At 36.4% G+C, this 14958-nt stretch overlaps 2 protein-coding genes across 2 annotated transcripts; one reads left to right on the top strand and one right to left on the bottom strand.

Annotated features, from left to right (window-relative positions):
- Positions 1 to 609: 609 nt before the first annotated feature.
- Positions 610 to 8878, bottom strand: LOC110062608 (NEDD8-conjugating enzyme Ubc12-like). Its single transcript, XM_020769549.2, has 8 exons — positions 8667 to 8878; positions 7302 to 7396; positions 6561 to 6599; positions 5897 to 5947; positions 5258 to 5310; positions 4640 to 4703; positions 3596 to 3626; positions 610 to 1550 (listed from the first exon to the last, which is right to left on the bottom strand). The coding sequence occupies exons 1-8, from the start codon at positions 8764 to 8766 to the stop codon at positions 1441 to 1443; spliced, it is 543 nt and encodes a 180-aa protein (XP_020625208.1). The 5' UTR covers positions 8767 to 8878; the 3' UTR covers positions 610 to 1440.
- A 559-nt stretch (positions 8879 to 9437) lies between these two features.
- LOC110062612 (F-box only protein 47-like) lies at positions 9438 to 13911 on the top strand. Its single transcript, XM_089289072.1, has 8 exons — positions 9438 to 9906; positions 10139 to 10215; positions 10630 to 10765; positions 11260 to 11487; positions 12075 to 12236; positions 12632 to 12774; positions 13097 to 13280; positions 13640 to 13911. The coding sequence occupies exons 1-8, from the start codon at positions 9519 to 9521 to the stop codon at positions 13738 to 13740; spliced, it is 1419 nt and encodes a 472-aa protein (XP_089145198.1). The 5' UTR covers positions 9438 to 9518; the 3' UTR covers positions 13741 to 13911.
- The last annotated feature ends 1047 nt before the right edge of the window (positions 13912 to 14958 follow it).

Below are 14958 nucleotides of genomic sequence, written 5' to 3'. Positions count from 1 at the left end.
TGCGCAGGCTATGACCCCACCTGTTTAAAGTCTTTGCCAATTATCTTTCACTCATCTACACTGTACTGATACTATGAAATATGCTCATCCTTTTAAACGAAAACGTTTTCCTGTTGTATCAACAACTGAAAAGGAGCAAAAAAATAACCACTAAGCATAAGTGCAGACGTCTCCTATTTCAGAGAAAAAGTAAAGTCATTTTTTCCGTGTGAAAGGAAATAGTGGACTTCCACACGCAAACTGTAAAATATCCTTTGCTCTTTTATTGCCCACTTTCACTTTGTAACTACGTCATTGTCAAGTATTTTATTAACACTCACTGTGAGCTACATGAAAGCACGTGCTTTGAACATCGTCATGGGGCTATCTAGCCTGCTCAGGAAGCCAATGTTTCAAGAAGAAAAAGTGTTTTTCTTTTGTCATATTATAATTCTTTTACTGACCCAACTTGTTCAGTCAAGATTAATGAATGGTGCAATTGTTCCTTTTTTTTTTGCATGTCCATGAAGCTCAATTATTCCACTTGCTCCATAAACATGCAAACAAAGAACTTGGCCAGTATGTAGCCATCTTGACCTCCCATACATAAAGCAAATTCAATGCTCACTCTTATAGCATGGTATGTTTATTTTATACACAACTGTACAAAATGTCTATTCTAGATTCCACATATCAGTATAGCAATATTGTCTGGACATTCCCTCCCCCTATAACATTTACAGCCATATATACTCATTAAAAAATAACATTAACAGAAATCTATTGAAGATTTTCAAGTTCGGCAAAGAAATCAATAAAACCAATGACCATTTCTAGTCTATGTAAGCTGCATAAATTTATCAACTGTACTTATTTATCAATCAGAGACAATTTTTCTAAGACATGCAAACTGCTTAACCCTTACACTCCCAGAGTCAAAGCCTTACTTCATAATTTGAATCTTTACGACCACATAAGAGACCCTAGCCTGTGACCATTCATATGAAGCCATTGAGCAAAAATTTACGATGTACTTTTTGATATTTGTTTCCAGTATTCTTGCGGAATGAAATTTGAATCTCTTTTATTCTCAACTAGGATGCTCTGAGAGTGACAGGGTTCTCCCTTTCAGCCCCAGCAGTGATTAATACCTTCTCTCCACCTTGTTACCCTAAAACAAGATCCCTTAAGGAGGAAGAATGCTTAAATTTACTACCAAAGTCTGCTGCCGGAACTAAAAGAGGCAGCTTATCAGGAAACTAATCTCAACCCTCAGAAATCCAAGGTCTAAGATTTGTTATATGTAGCTCTGCAGTCCAAAGCCTGTGCTCTTGTTCATCCTGAAATGTTCATAAGCACCAGGAACCAAACTCATTTGGTCTTTGATTTTAATAAACTCGCACCACAACCATTAAAAAAATTCATAAATAGAGGACAAACTCTCTGCTCTGCCCAATGGCGTTATTTAAGAGTTCGGTCAAAGTAAACACTTCCTACAAATCCTCCTCTCATGGCCTTCTGCACATTCTGTTCAAACAACCGCCTATTGCTTCGAAGAACCTCTGCAGCATCTGTGGTGAGATGAATTCAAACATTTTTTAATATGGGACAAAAGCTTACAGGAAATTTCACAGATTTATTTGCCATGATTTTGAGAAGTTCAAAACCAAAATTGATTAAATTTCAATCGCAGAAAAAGTGTACAGTCAATCTTATCCTTGGATATGGTCTCATTTTTCCAGTCATCTATTGTTGGGTATTTTTAACTCTAGCCTGCGTAGCAAGCGTTTCCGTGGGGTTTGGAAGCAAAGAAAGACCAAGGAACGGGATTTTCAGTGTTTTGTCTGTGCGGAAAATGGGGCAAGAGCCACAAAAAAGAAAGAGGGGGTTGGGAGAGGGGAAAGAAGGAAACGCTTGCAGACAAACCCCTGGATTTTGAAAACCTCCGTTTGCCAGCGAACGGGGCTCGTGATTGGCTGGGCTAGTCCAATATTATTGACATGTGTCGATCAAAGGTATTTTAATACCTTTGAGTGCCAGACAAAAGGGGAAGACGCATTCAAAGCTTGTTTACAAAACGCTTTAACTTTTCTCGCTGAACGAGGATTTAGTCATCAGCTTGGACAGTACGGTAGAAATCCTGCAGTGCAATGCCAACCCTTTGGTTTTTCGAAGCCTACACATTATTGCAGAAGCAAGCGCGACACAATTTGCAAGGACAAACATGCGCCAAGGACAAGATAATAAACCACGGGACAGAAGATTCGCACCACTGCGTGGGAAAACCTAGTGATTTTGTCAGGCCAAGGGGAAGATTATCTTTATTCAGATACTGGTCAAGATTACCGTTATTTTCCCTCTGAGATGTTTGAAGCCTCTCCTGCCCAAATTCCAAAGTTTTCAGAGAAGACTTTCTGTTGTTTGTTTTTGCTACAGGCGACAACACTCGAACCAATTTGCGGATCTGGCGTTTCCAGCAAACGCTTCTTTACTGGAGTTGCCTTTGTGGGAGTGGACTTGCAAATTTTACCTTGTATCGATTCCTGGACAAATGAACACAGTGATCCAAGATTTCGAATCTTGCGAGCACAAGGATTACTAACACGACTTGAATACTTCTCACATTTTAACTTTCTGGCAGATTTGTGCTAAAACTTCATCGTTGCAGTCCTTCCTTTTAGACAGATTGAGTAGAAATATAGCTTGATTATAAATTACCAAATTTTATTCATCGAGATTTCTCCGTTCCCACCGTGCGCCCCTTGTTTCAGACATATTTTGACAAGTTAAAGTTTATTTTGGTTCAAAGTTCACTTCGCTACAGAAGGCCGAAGATTTTATTGGTTAATTTATAACAGCCGATGACAGCACGAAATCTCAGTGTGCGCACTCAGGCATGAAAGGCCAAGTGGGCGGTTTTCAAAATCCAGGGGTTTGTCTGCAAGCGTTTCCTTCCTTCCTTCCCCTCCCCCTGGCCCCTCTCTTACTCGCTCCATTTTTCGCACTGTAATTCTTTGCTCCTGAACCCCACAGAAATGATTGCTACGCAAGCTATTTTAACTCTGTTATTTCAAACTCTCCAATGTTTCAAACAAACTCTGTTTCCTCTGGCTTAAATTCAAACCTGTTTATTTCACACTCCAATGATAGAGTTTAAAAATAAACATCTGACCAGCTCAGAATATGGCAAGAGCACAACAATTAGGACATTCAGGACATTTTATCTTGTAGTGTGGCCTGTCAGTAGGCTCTCCGCTGGGACTCAAAGGAAGGAAGAGGAACGCAAAGAATTTAATTCATCCACAGGTGTTTCAGATCTTAAGGTCTATAGAAAATTACCGGTACCCCTTAGCTAACAAAAGCATGCTGAATTATCTGCCTTAAATGTCAAAGTTTTTACTTCACAATGCTTTGAACAAAGGTCGTATTTAAAGCTTGAGTCATTCCACTATCATGTCACCTCATATTGACATTATTATCAATAGTTGTATTTTAAAGATTTTCATTTTGATGCTAACACAGTAAATTCAAACCCCACAATATTTTGAACAATGTAGAGATGAAAATGAATTTAGACTATGCTATTATCTGTTTCAGACACAGGGTTATTACCAACCTTTATTTAGAGGGTCGTCTGGATTTGGTTCCTGTAAACAATAAAACAAATTTCATTGAATAAACTCATGTTACAAAGAGGACCATCAAACACTTGCCTTTTTTTTGTGCATTTGTTTGATGACTATGAGAAGAGGGTTCTTAATATGAAAACAAAATGGTAAGCATTTTTATGTTGTAGAAAGACTATTCCCTTGTTTATGTGAAGAGCCTTCACTGGATAGTCATAGAATAAAATGCAAAAAAATGCTAAGGTTGAAAGCTGTATCAGTTAGAAATGACAAACAGCTGTTATTGCAGTTCTCAGCAGTTTGAAATACAAACAAGGCAACCAGGCATTCCATATTCTGTTGACCTAGGTGTTGACCTTTTCACTTCACTCATGTGCCTTCTTCACAAAGAATATGCCTTACCAGGCTCAACTGAAATAATGCCAAATTTAACAATCTTGAATGTTATTCGTCTGCCACATGGAAAAAAATCTTACTGTATTTTACCCTAGTGTCAGCTTCAATTTGTAAGTTTCCTGATTTGACAATCATAGCAATATTTTCCATAGATCTTGCATATTTTGCACAGACCTTGTCAAGAACATCATTTAATGGAACAGTTTAAAAAAATGCCCTACCAAAAATTGTACACTAAAAGCTATACTTCTTTAACAGCATTAGCACAAGCAGTTGACATACTGATGGTGTGAGTAAAGACAAATTACAGAACATCTCAGAAATCAAAATAAACAAGTGATTTTCCTTTCTTTTCCACACAATGTTTTCTCAAAGAAATAGAAAACAATTTTTCCTTTGTTTCTATTGAGTTATAGAAACCAAGTCATGAAAGTTTGTGAGAATGAGAAATGCTCTGGCGTTTCTCATTCTCCTAAACTTTTACTTGTATTCCTCCAACTCAATAGAACACAGAAAATATTGCTATTCCTGACATAATTAATGCATCAGTTGTTTTGGACAATCTGCAAGGCTCAAAGGTGTCAAGAAGTGTAACAGAAAGACATGGTTTTAAGTCAAAACTCTGATAAACGACTTACCAAAAACAAATACTGTAATCCAATTATTATTGCATTTATTGTAAGAACAGGTTTCCAGTCTTCCCTGAAAAGAAAAACATGCATTTAACAACTTTTGTTTGCTTAACAAACCTGAACTAGGATATTGATGATGGTGAGTAAATTATTAGTTCTTACAATAAAAGACCTCATATATCATTACACAAAATTTTCATATTTTTTGTTACCAAAATTTAATGTCCCAAAAATCAAAGTGCACAGGTTTCAATAAGGGCTGGGTACTAGCTGTGAGGATAATTTTGCTTGCCTGGTTTGACCATCCAGAGAAAAGTTTTCCTTATAAAGAAGTTCAGTTCAAAAGCGTTTTGCCCTCCTGTGAAAACCTGTTGCCTTCCTGCTTTAAACAATAATGAAACCCTGAAAGGATCCTTTAAGAAAGGACATTTTGAAGATTCTTCAAATTTGTGACAATTAAGTGTCAGGAAGTACTACTCTTCCAAACTGAGGAAATTGAGCTGTCACAAAAAGTTCGCGTCATGAGGTAGTTTTAAGCAGGGATCACCTGTGCAAATCAAAGAGAGCGAAAAGCATTTCTATATATAAATGGAATTACTGGTTAACACCATAATTCTTGCTCACCTCAAAATGTTTAAGCAAACATTTCCTTCTAAGTCAATATTTGGATGATAAACCTGAAAAAAAAAACAGTGTATTTAAATCCTTATTATCCATAATTACTGCAATACCAACAAGCCATGAACAAACTTAATTAAGCATTAAGGGATTGTAAAATATAGCCAGAATCAAAAACTTAAAACCCAGCTATATTTAACCATAACCAGTGATTTTTAACGATAACGGTACATAACTGAGTTATTAATGTTTTCACTGAAAAGCCCTCTTCAGAGGGAGCCAAATTATTAATAAAGTTTGCATTGCACCTCTCTGCACCGTTGTGTATTGTGTTTCAAGCATAAGCTTCAGAGCATACAACATAAGGATTGAATCACTGCAGGCACAGGTGAAATAAAGTTTTGCAAAAATTTACAGTACACTTATAAGTAAACATGTAATTTTCATGACAAAAAATAGGGAATTAAAAAAAGAGCAGATAAAGGTGACAATATCTCAGTATTTTGACTGTACAACCCAACTGTTACTAATATAATAATAATACTAATAACAATAATGGCTAAATATTTACAACACAGCATGGAGTAGCTCTTTTCGTGGTTCACTAGCAAACAAAATAAATGAAATGCAAAGAACATCCTATACCTTTGTTTCACACTTGACTTTAGGAGCATCATGGGGATATCCAGGACCAACCTAGGAAAAATAACAATTGAAAAAAAAATTTCGGTTTCTGAAAAAAATATGCTTGAAATTAAGTAGGTTACACTAAGGATTTCCCACGTTGGGTACTGGATAAATTAGTTGAACTGAACTGTCTACAATTGCCAACATATATTTTTATCATTCGATACATTTTTTCCCACTTTTCATTGGCTGAGAGCCCAGCATGTGACCTGCAAAATAATAACTGCTTACAAATGGTCTGCTCATGCATAGCACCGTCTAAATGTGTTTCACTGCAAATAATATTCTGCCCATGCATAATTGAAACCACACTTGAGTGAAAAATGGCAGAAAGCTTCCTTGAGCTGTTGGAGAGTGAGTTCAATATGAAAACAAACTTGGTGATCGAATGATAAAACAATTATTGAACTCGGTTATTGCACGATATTGTGATTTGTCAGTGTCTCACAGATCAATTATTTGCCTCAGCTTTCGGCTTCTGCAAAGAATTGATTTGCTCACCACTGACAAATGACAATACTTTGCTCAACCTTGTCCAATAATTATTAATTATTGCACCAGTAGTGAAAGCCACCTGGAAAAAAACAAGAACTTAAGTACACTAGGTGTTGAATGGACTTACCTTAAAACTAAACACAAATCTCCCGTATTTGTAAAATCCCTAGAGATACAAATAATAAAGCGGAAAAATCAGAAAAATATATCATAATTAAACTATGGTAACCTTCCAAATGTAAAAACCTTCCTAGTAGGAGGTGGTTCCAAGGATTATTAAGGAAGGGAATAGAGATTTTGGGAAGAGGAAAAAAAGGAGAGGGGAGTGGGAGGGAACTGCTTTCCTGAGACTTAAAAGTATACTCCATTGCATAAAGAAAAAGGATAATAAACAATAGCGTTCATTTAGCACAAAAAATATATGCGCAGATAATTGTCCTCGGACATTATCTGTTCTGAAAAGCGAACAGTTTTAAGAGAGTGTAGTTCAGAAAACTGTGAGCTTTGAGGAATAGATATATGTCCTGCCAAGGACAAATATCTGAACATATTTTCACACCAGATGGAGGCTAACTGTGTTTATTATCCTTCAAATATTTTTCACAACATCCACAGTTTTGAGAATTGGGTAATATCACTTGGATATTTCCCAGTTTTAGCTGGGGCAAATTCAATTACAACTGTGCATGAGTGAAAATATTATTAGTTTATAATAATAATATGATTATTCATAAACAGTTTTTCATCCACCAACAACATTGCTACATTGTTGAGTGGAGTGGTCACATGAATAGAGAAAAACCATGACCTACAGATGCTGGTTTGGACAGCTTTTTAAGTTTCCTCCAACTATTAATGTCTTTCTTACCTCATCAGGTGAAATGACAAGTTTAAAATTTAGAAGATCATCTGGATCAGGAAATTCTGTCTCGCATGTTTTTGGCAATTCAAGGTCACGTATATCTGAAATACAACACATTATCTTATTCTAAATGGTACCTTTTGATCCTCCTTTGATGACAGCCGCTATATGAAGGTGTGCTGGTCTGGCTAAGAACTCAACACAAGAAAACGGACCAGGCCCAACCAACATCACACTACTGTTCCTCCAATTCAGTAGCAAGGGTGATGAATGGTAAATGCGAGACTTTGTGAGAAGGCAAGACTAGTGTATTTCTTTCCAAGCCTGAGACATTTTAACTTATTCAACTGTGAGACTGAGACTTCAAGGTGTGTTAAAAGGGAGTTCAAGATGTTCAGATTCTAACTAACTCAGTACTTTGACACTTTCTTAACCTTGCAAAAAATCGAGACTGCGAGACACACATAACTGCTTAAAAGAGACTACAAGACCCATGAAATTCCATGAAAATTTTGCGAGATCCATGGATTTTGAAGGACCATTCAACACCCCTAGTAGCACATTTTTTAAAATCTTTTTTGCTGCAGATTCCTGTTTTATTCCCAAATACTCTAGTATAGGATAGTATCCAGGGAACAGATCAGGTGGAATTTGATTTTAACATTCATTACACCTGTTAACTGGTATTGGTGGAAACAAACAAAGAATTTCCCATTTCTAGTTTTAATTCAAATTATATGGACAATTTTTACTTTTTAAAAATAATGCACTGTGATGGGTCTGTTTCTGATAATATATTTTTTTGAAAATACAGAGATTGATACAAACCACCACTGATCAAGCAGGGCACTAAAATGATAATGAATTCTAATTACAAACTGACGTAACATTCAAGCTAATCTCGTGTGAAATATGATTCGGCTTATTGTGGATTCACTCAATTCTCCTACTTAGGCTTGTAAACAAAACAAATTCCACACCGTGGATTACCTTGTTTCATGTTATATGGCAAAAAACGAGAAAGAATGCTGCTCAGAGTCCAAGATGACAGAAACGAAAAAACATGCAAACGTCAAACTGTACAAATCGAAATTATTATTTTTGGTACAATTTTCGAGAAGATTATTCAACTCAACAACAGAACTAGTTCAAAACCTGTCAAGATTGAGTTCAGGACAAGACGAAGTAGTGAGCATGGCTGATAAAGAAGGTTATGATTAGACTACAGACTTCTTAGCTGATCATCCCTTATCCCTACACGAGTGTAATCAATAACAAAACAGATCATTTAGCGTGAAATGAGGAAAATATATGATGCAATGGCAGCACAATAAAAGCTACTTCTCTAAGCAAAACCACACCATGCCGCACCTTTGGTTATCCTTAGTTGTGCTGCAGAAGCCCTCTTTGTCCCTGCTTTCGCACCTTCACCTTCCTTCTTTTGTTGCTTCAACGAGAAAAGCTTGATCATGGCTCTAATACGATCCACAAGGACAACAAAACCACCAAATTCCCCTATAACTCTGTATCGATTCTAAAAGAGGAACCAGTCGTCAAGACTCAGCGAAAATTTCACTTCGGTACCGGCTCACATGATGCACTCTGATTGGCTTAAAATTTCCGGATAGTTCTCGCCAAATGTTCGGAAAAAATCGGAATTAGGACGATTAATTATTGAGTGAATCTCCTTGTTTCCAGTTTATCACGGTCAAAGGACGCGGTTACCAAAAAATGGCGCGCTTTTTGAGTTCTTCGCGCGAGCGGCACACCAAGTGGCGAGATGCAGAGAAAGAATTTTCTGCGGCCGTCAAAAAAGTTTCTTTTTTAAACTAATTCTCGGTGCCTCTTTCAGGGTAAGTCATTATGATAATGAACAAACAACATCTATTCTCTTCCCCATTTTTCTTTTTTGCTCAAATTGCAGCACAACAACGAAAGTGAAAGCAGTTTTAGTTCGGGAAGGATTACATGTAGTACACTTCTAACAATTTTGTCATCCGTCTCCCTCGAGTGAAGTTAATTTGTTTCTCCAGAATTGTTTACAAAATTCTGATATGGAATAGCTCATTAACGTTAATTTATTTAGGTTCTCCACAAAATATTTTCAAAATAGCTAATTTCTTTTATTTCAAGGAATTTTTTTCTTATTTACTTACATATTTCACCCAGACTCCTGTTTCGTGTCTCGAAAAGCCAGTTCATTGAGATAAGTTACTTAACACCATGTCACGATCAGCCACAATGTTCCACTACATGAAAAGCGTGAAGAGAAGCAAAATCAATAAACATGGAATTTTCAAAAGGGCAAGAATGGCCCTGAATGATATACTTGACCAAACAACGCCCAGTCCTTTAAGAAGTCGTCTTGGTTTGTTCGGGTTACTGCCTCGAGAGATGCGCTTCAGGGTTTTTGGCTTCACTCCACTGGCCGATCTTGGACAGCTTTCACTTGCATCAAGACTATTCACAGACGAGATAATGAATTATCTTCACAACAACGAAGCTTTGCTCGTTATTGTCCCAACCATGCATCTCAATAGTGACGAGGAATCTTCACAGGTTTTCGTGACTTTGAAAACTGAGTACTGTTGGAATCATTTCAAAGATCTGGGTAGGTATTACGAATTTTTGATTTGATTTAAGCTTATTTTCACACTTAACCTTTTTCAGAAGTCGTTTGGGGGAGGACGAAGGTTTGAGTGTTAATTGTTATTTCGGGGCCTCACAGACCTTTTACGTGTTTTGAAATCTATACAAGAACCAAATATGTTTGCAGTTTATTATGATCATGACTACCCAAGTTTGACTGTTCCTATTATTTTAACAGCCCACTACTTTTTCAGGGATCCTGCTCAAAAGGGCAACATGCCTCTATTCAACGAAAGAAAGGTTAAAAGAAGTCGGAATCATTTTGGATAAGGTACTCAATTACAGCACAATACCTTCTTTTGTAAATTGTGTGACTAAAGTAAGTTTTGGGTGCTTTGCTATTTGGGCACTTTGCTTTTTTGTTAAATTTGGAACTCGTCATGATCAGGCATTGTTTTGATAAGTAAGGTCACTCAGGTGTTTTCGTTCTGAAAAACCCCTGTATAATCGTCTATTAATCCCTCCTAACAGTATCTAGTTGACATAAGAAATATGAATTTCCAGTAAAACCATGCATAAAACAGTCCCAAAAGAGCTCTCCAAAGGTCGTAGACCGATTAACTGGAAAACGTTACCTGTTAAAAAGAAAACCCTCGGTTTATATAGCTCAAGTACTGAGACTGTGTCCTTAGAAATATTTTGTAAGCATATGTTATTTTATTGATGTAAAAATTTGGGTCTGTAGCTTAAAGACACACACTCAAAAATCTGTACCACCCTTGGAAGTGACATAGCCTACAGCTGCTACGGAAAGTTTCTCCACTCCTTTGTCGCAGGATGGGAAGATGATGAGAAATTTAAAGCTTACCTTGCTGTCAAAGGTAACTTTTCTTCTTACCCTCGGATTTACCGAGTAGCATTGCTACTAATTTCTTCGAGCTACCTAATGATAGAATTCAGATAATAATGAAAGAAATATAAGACCGAAGCAGATAAATTGATAAATTTACAGAAGGTGTCTAAGTCTGTAACAGTGCGATATTGATTTGGAAGTGCGTTCCACGATTTGGCCGCGTGGTAACGAAAAAGAATTAAGGCGATAAGTAGCTAAATGTACATATTTAGGTAGGCTTTTGGTACACAGACAGACGAAGAGACAAACTATCCATCGTAGTTGTAGCATGTAAGAATTTGAAAAAAAAGGAAACTGAATGAAAGTTTTTTAATGTCCAGAGAGATAAGAGGTCCAATTTTCAGTACATCATTATTTGATTTCAGTTTCTACGTCTGTTAGGGCGGTCTAGTGCACAGAACGAATTCATGGTGCAAATTACCCACTTGCAGCAATTTTAATCATAACGGAATACATTTTTAGGGGCGTCGTGTTTAGATGATAGAATAAGGCAAGTGTTACGCTCCACACCGGGATCGCAACCATGGTACGAGAGATACATCAGAGTGTTCTGCAGAGAAATATTCTTGGACAAGGCTAGTGACTTCGTTGAGAAAGGATTTTGGCTTTGTAAAATCCTGAAGCCATGGCCCCTTGTGTTCCAGGCTCGACTTCTTTACATCCTGTATGGACCTGTTAATGACGATAACGGTAAGTGACTTCTCTAAAAGGAAATCCTACACTGAGGTCGATCTATCTTGTTTAGTCCAGTGATCAACTTTCATTTTCAACTTTTGCTCCGAAGAAAGATGTTTTCTAAGACTGATTGCAAAACAGGACTTCAGTTTCGAGTTTCAAATTTATTTCAACACAGAGAGAAATCCACAACGTAAAGATTACACTGTTTGATAATTTGGAGGGATCACTGGTTGAAAATCTCGACATGCTCGTAGGATATAAACCCTAGAACTGTAACAGACCCGGTATGTGGTTGGTGAATAAGCTAGCTCAGCTTAACTCAGAACTCGTATATATTTAGCTCCTAAACTGAAAGTGTTGATAAAAAAATTTATATGTGAGCGGTGGCCAAAGTAGCAAGAGCTTTCTGGTTGGCCACCGCCATGGTAAAGTAAATGGCAGCATAAAAAAAAAAATTAATTCAGCTATATAAGTTACCTGTAGATCTACATATACTACATTACAACATACATACAATCTAACAATCTCAGGTTTACATTACGCATTTGATTCAAACTTTGCCATGAATGATTAAACGACATGGATAGTTTATTTTGCAGGAACTCTAGATTGGAATACGGTGGAAAGTTGCCCAACATATTTCGGTGTTGAAGATGTGGAATTGAAAGAACTTGCAGACGCCTTGAAGATCCTGCATGTCTACTGTGACACCAAGGACTGGAACGAAGATGATTTTATCAGTGTCTTTGAAGAATTGACCGGTGCGTATTATAACTTTTTCCGTTACTTAAGAACGGAAAGTTATTTAATAACGTAGTTTCAACGTGGCTTTCAACGTCTAACATAAGACCAGAGTTTTCAGTATTCTTTTGTCAGGGTTCTTGGGAAATAATAACAAGAGGCCCGTTGTTTCAAAATATTGGCTTTTATTGTTTCAATACACTGTGCAATTAAAATGAAATTGTCACTCTATTTTTGTCAGTCACGAATTGACTTACAAGAACTTCAAAGTTAAGCACGTGTTTGGGCGTGGCTTTTCCATTGACGGTCAATAAAACCTTCGTTTCAAATGCTAGAGTTTTACCCTTTGTTGTGTTGTCACCTACAGTCAAACGTTTGGCTTCTTTTTTATTGTTTTTTTTATTGTTTCCCTTAGGCATACCAACTGACTGGTGCTTGGAGAATGTCGCTAAGCTGCTTAAACTGTGTGGAGAATCAGTTTGCTTTGAGGTGCTTGGAAATAAAGCTGTGAACGGGAGAGTTCATGAATTGTCGTATCTTGGCTATTACCTTGGACAGGTATATGGTCTTTAGTACTCATGAATCCAGTTTCTTTTGTGTTAACAATGGTTGCAGTTTTGATCAACATAGCTGGTAACTATGGTTTGACTAACCGTGTAACCAACAAACTGATCAAGTAATTGACAGATCAACTGACTGACTGACTAATCAAACTGACTGACAAAATGACTGATTGACTGACTGTATGACTGACTGACCGGCTGACCAACTGACTGACCGACCAACTGACCGACTGACAAACTTGCCTCTAAAGGTTTACATAGGTCAGATTGCTGTAAAATGGCTTTGTTTTTGTCATCTTCTCTGCTGATAAATATAGGTGTTAGGGCAAGACGATATCATGTTTGGGAGAGAGAAAGGGATGGAGAGTTTTACAAGCACCATAAAGCAAGTCCTAGCTGTCATGCCAAGCAGTAAAGATCAAACAGCATTGATATCTTCACTGTTTAATGTTTGGGAAGAGAACATACTAAGTCTTGGAGAGGGGCTACAGGAAGACTTGGGTATGAATAGCATTTCATTTCTTTGAATCAACATAAGTGATATAATGCCACATCAAAATATTAGATACCTAATTTACCTAATTAATTCATTTTTGTTCAACCATTTTTCCTCTACTTTTACAAAGCTGTAAAGGCAACATCTAAAATCTATACAACATGCTGTATTTTTGTATAGCTTTAAAAGGTCATGTAAGAAACAACCTTGAAACAGGAAAGTTTGGTAATTTGGGTAATTTTTTGAAAATTCATCGGAAAAAGGATCAAAATTCTCTCACAGCATATGATGCACACAGGACTCAGCGTAACACATGTATAGCATTCTGAACCACTGGTAATTTCTACTCTGCCTTATGTTGCAGATATTGTTACCCCAGAAGAACAAGAACAGGTTTTTGCTGCAAGTGTACACAATTTATCTAAACTGGCTGCAGTCCTCCTAAAAGAATGTACAAGAAACTAAGGGAAAAATATTATTTTTTCAAACATTACACAACTAAGAAGCAAAAATTCTAAGCTTCTTTTCGAGTGGTGAATACACTAAATAACAACCAAATTGAAAAAAAAACTCTGTAACTTTAATCCACAATAAACATTTTGAAGAATTAACTGACACAAAACCTTACAAGGGTTCACAGAGTTGTTGAGAAAGATCATAATTTTCCAAAGAATTTCTTGTTTCTCAAAAACACATTTATTGTAAATACATTATTAATATTAAATTATCTTTGATTGTTGCAAAACTCCAAAGGAGCAAATATTTAAAAATAAGAGCCCAGCAAGGCAACATTACCCTATAAGAGTACGCACTTAAAACAAATTATTAAGCTACTGAGAGCAGTTTTTTTTTCAGTGAATTATTTTAATTTCCAAAACAAATCAAGAAGAAAATTGGTGGATCTGCATGGTTGTTTTCAAATTTGGTTTTCATTATTAATATGGCTAAGCTTGCATGGCTATAAATATAAAATAAAAGAATTCCCAAATTATTGCAAAGAATACCATTTCACAAGCTATTTGTTTTGCAGTTGTACTATTTATTAACTAAAAACTACACTGTAACATAATATCTTTGCTATAAAAATTAAATTGGAGGTATGTCATGTTTTTAATTTGCTGTGGCATCATGTACACCCAAAGCAGGCAAATTGCATGTTTGTACAAACTACAACTACTTGAACTTAAATTTAACATTTATTTGAGAAGACAATGTTACAACAATAATTATTATTATGGTAAAATTGACTTCTCAAATAAGTGCTTTGTAAAAAATAATATTTTCAGTGGTTTTCCTCTATTTGTTACCTACAGCAACTATTAACACCACAGCTGCTTAGACAGTTTGACAAATTATATCAATTAAATCACCCTACAAAATGGACCTTAGGGATTCCAGCGTCATTTGTTCCAGCCAGTCAGATATTTACCAGTACTGTAAGTTTACACAATTGTTTAACCTGGTTATACATTGATGTTATAAAGATTAATTAAGCTACGATTATTCTGTTTTTCCCACAAATTGCAAAAATCCTACTTTTGGGGTCTATAAATAATTGTAATGCACCCATAAGAGTGAGAATTAGCATTTGTTGCAAAGGAGTGAATTTTAAGATGGAATCCACCAGAAGTTTGAGTAACAAGTGGACATAAACCTATTACCAAGATTATTTACATCGTATTG

The sequence above is a fragment of the Orbicella faveolata genome, unplaced genomic scaffold (genome assembly GCF_042242905.1).
Source record: "Orbicella faveolata isolate gen_17 unplaced genomic scaffold, um_ofav_v1 contig_2, whole genome shotgun sequence".
Taxonomy (NCBI): domain Eukaryota; kingdom Metazoa; phylum Cnidaria; class Anthozoa; order Scleractinia; family Merulinidae; genus Orbicella; species Orbicella faveolata.
The sequence above is the reverse complement of the archived record's forward strand: the minus strand, read 5'-3'. Positions and strand labels throughout refer to the sequence as shown.

Bases quoted from the DNA above. Each gene is read 5' to 3' on its own strand.
- LOC110062608 (XM_020769549.2), bottom strand. From the start codon at position 8,766: ATGATCAAGCTTTTCTCGTTGAAGCAACAAAAGAAGGAAGGTGAAGGT. The intron at 7,397-8,666 runs GTGCGGCATGGT...GTTGTATTTCAG, and splicing joins ACAACTAAGGATAACCAAAG to ATATACGTGACCTTGAATTG. The intron at 3,627-4,639 runs GTAAGTCGTTTA...TATTGTTTACAG, and splicing joins GATTACAGTATTTGTTTTTG to GAACCAAATCCAGACGACCC.
- LOC110062612 (XM_089289072.1), top strand. From the start codon at position 9,519: ATGTCACGATCAGCCACAATGTTCCACTACATGAAAAGCGTGAAGAGA. The intron at 10,216-10,629 runs GTACTCAATTAC...TTGGGTCTGTAG, and splicing joins TCGGAATCATTTTGGATAAG to CTTAAAGACACACACTCAAA. The intron at 11,488-12,074 runs GTAAGTGACTTC...TTTATTTTGCAG, and splicing joins ACCTGTTAATGACGATAACG to GAACTCTAGATTGGAATACG.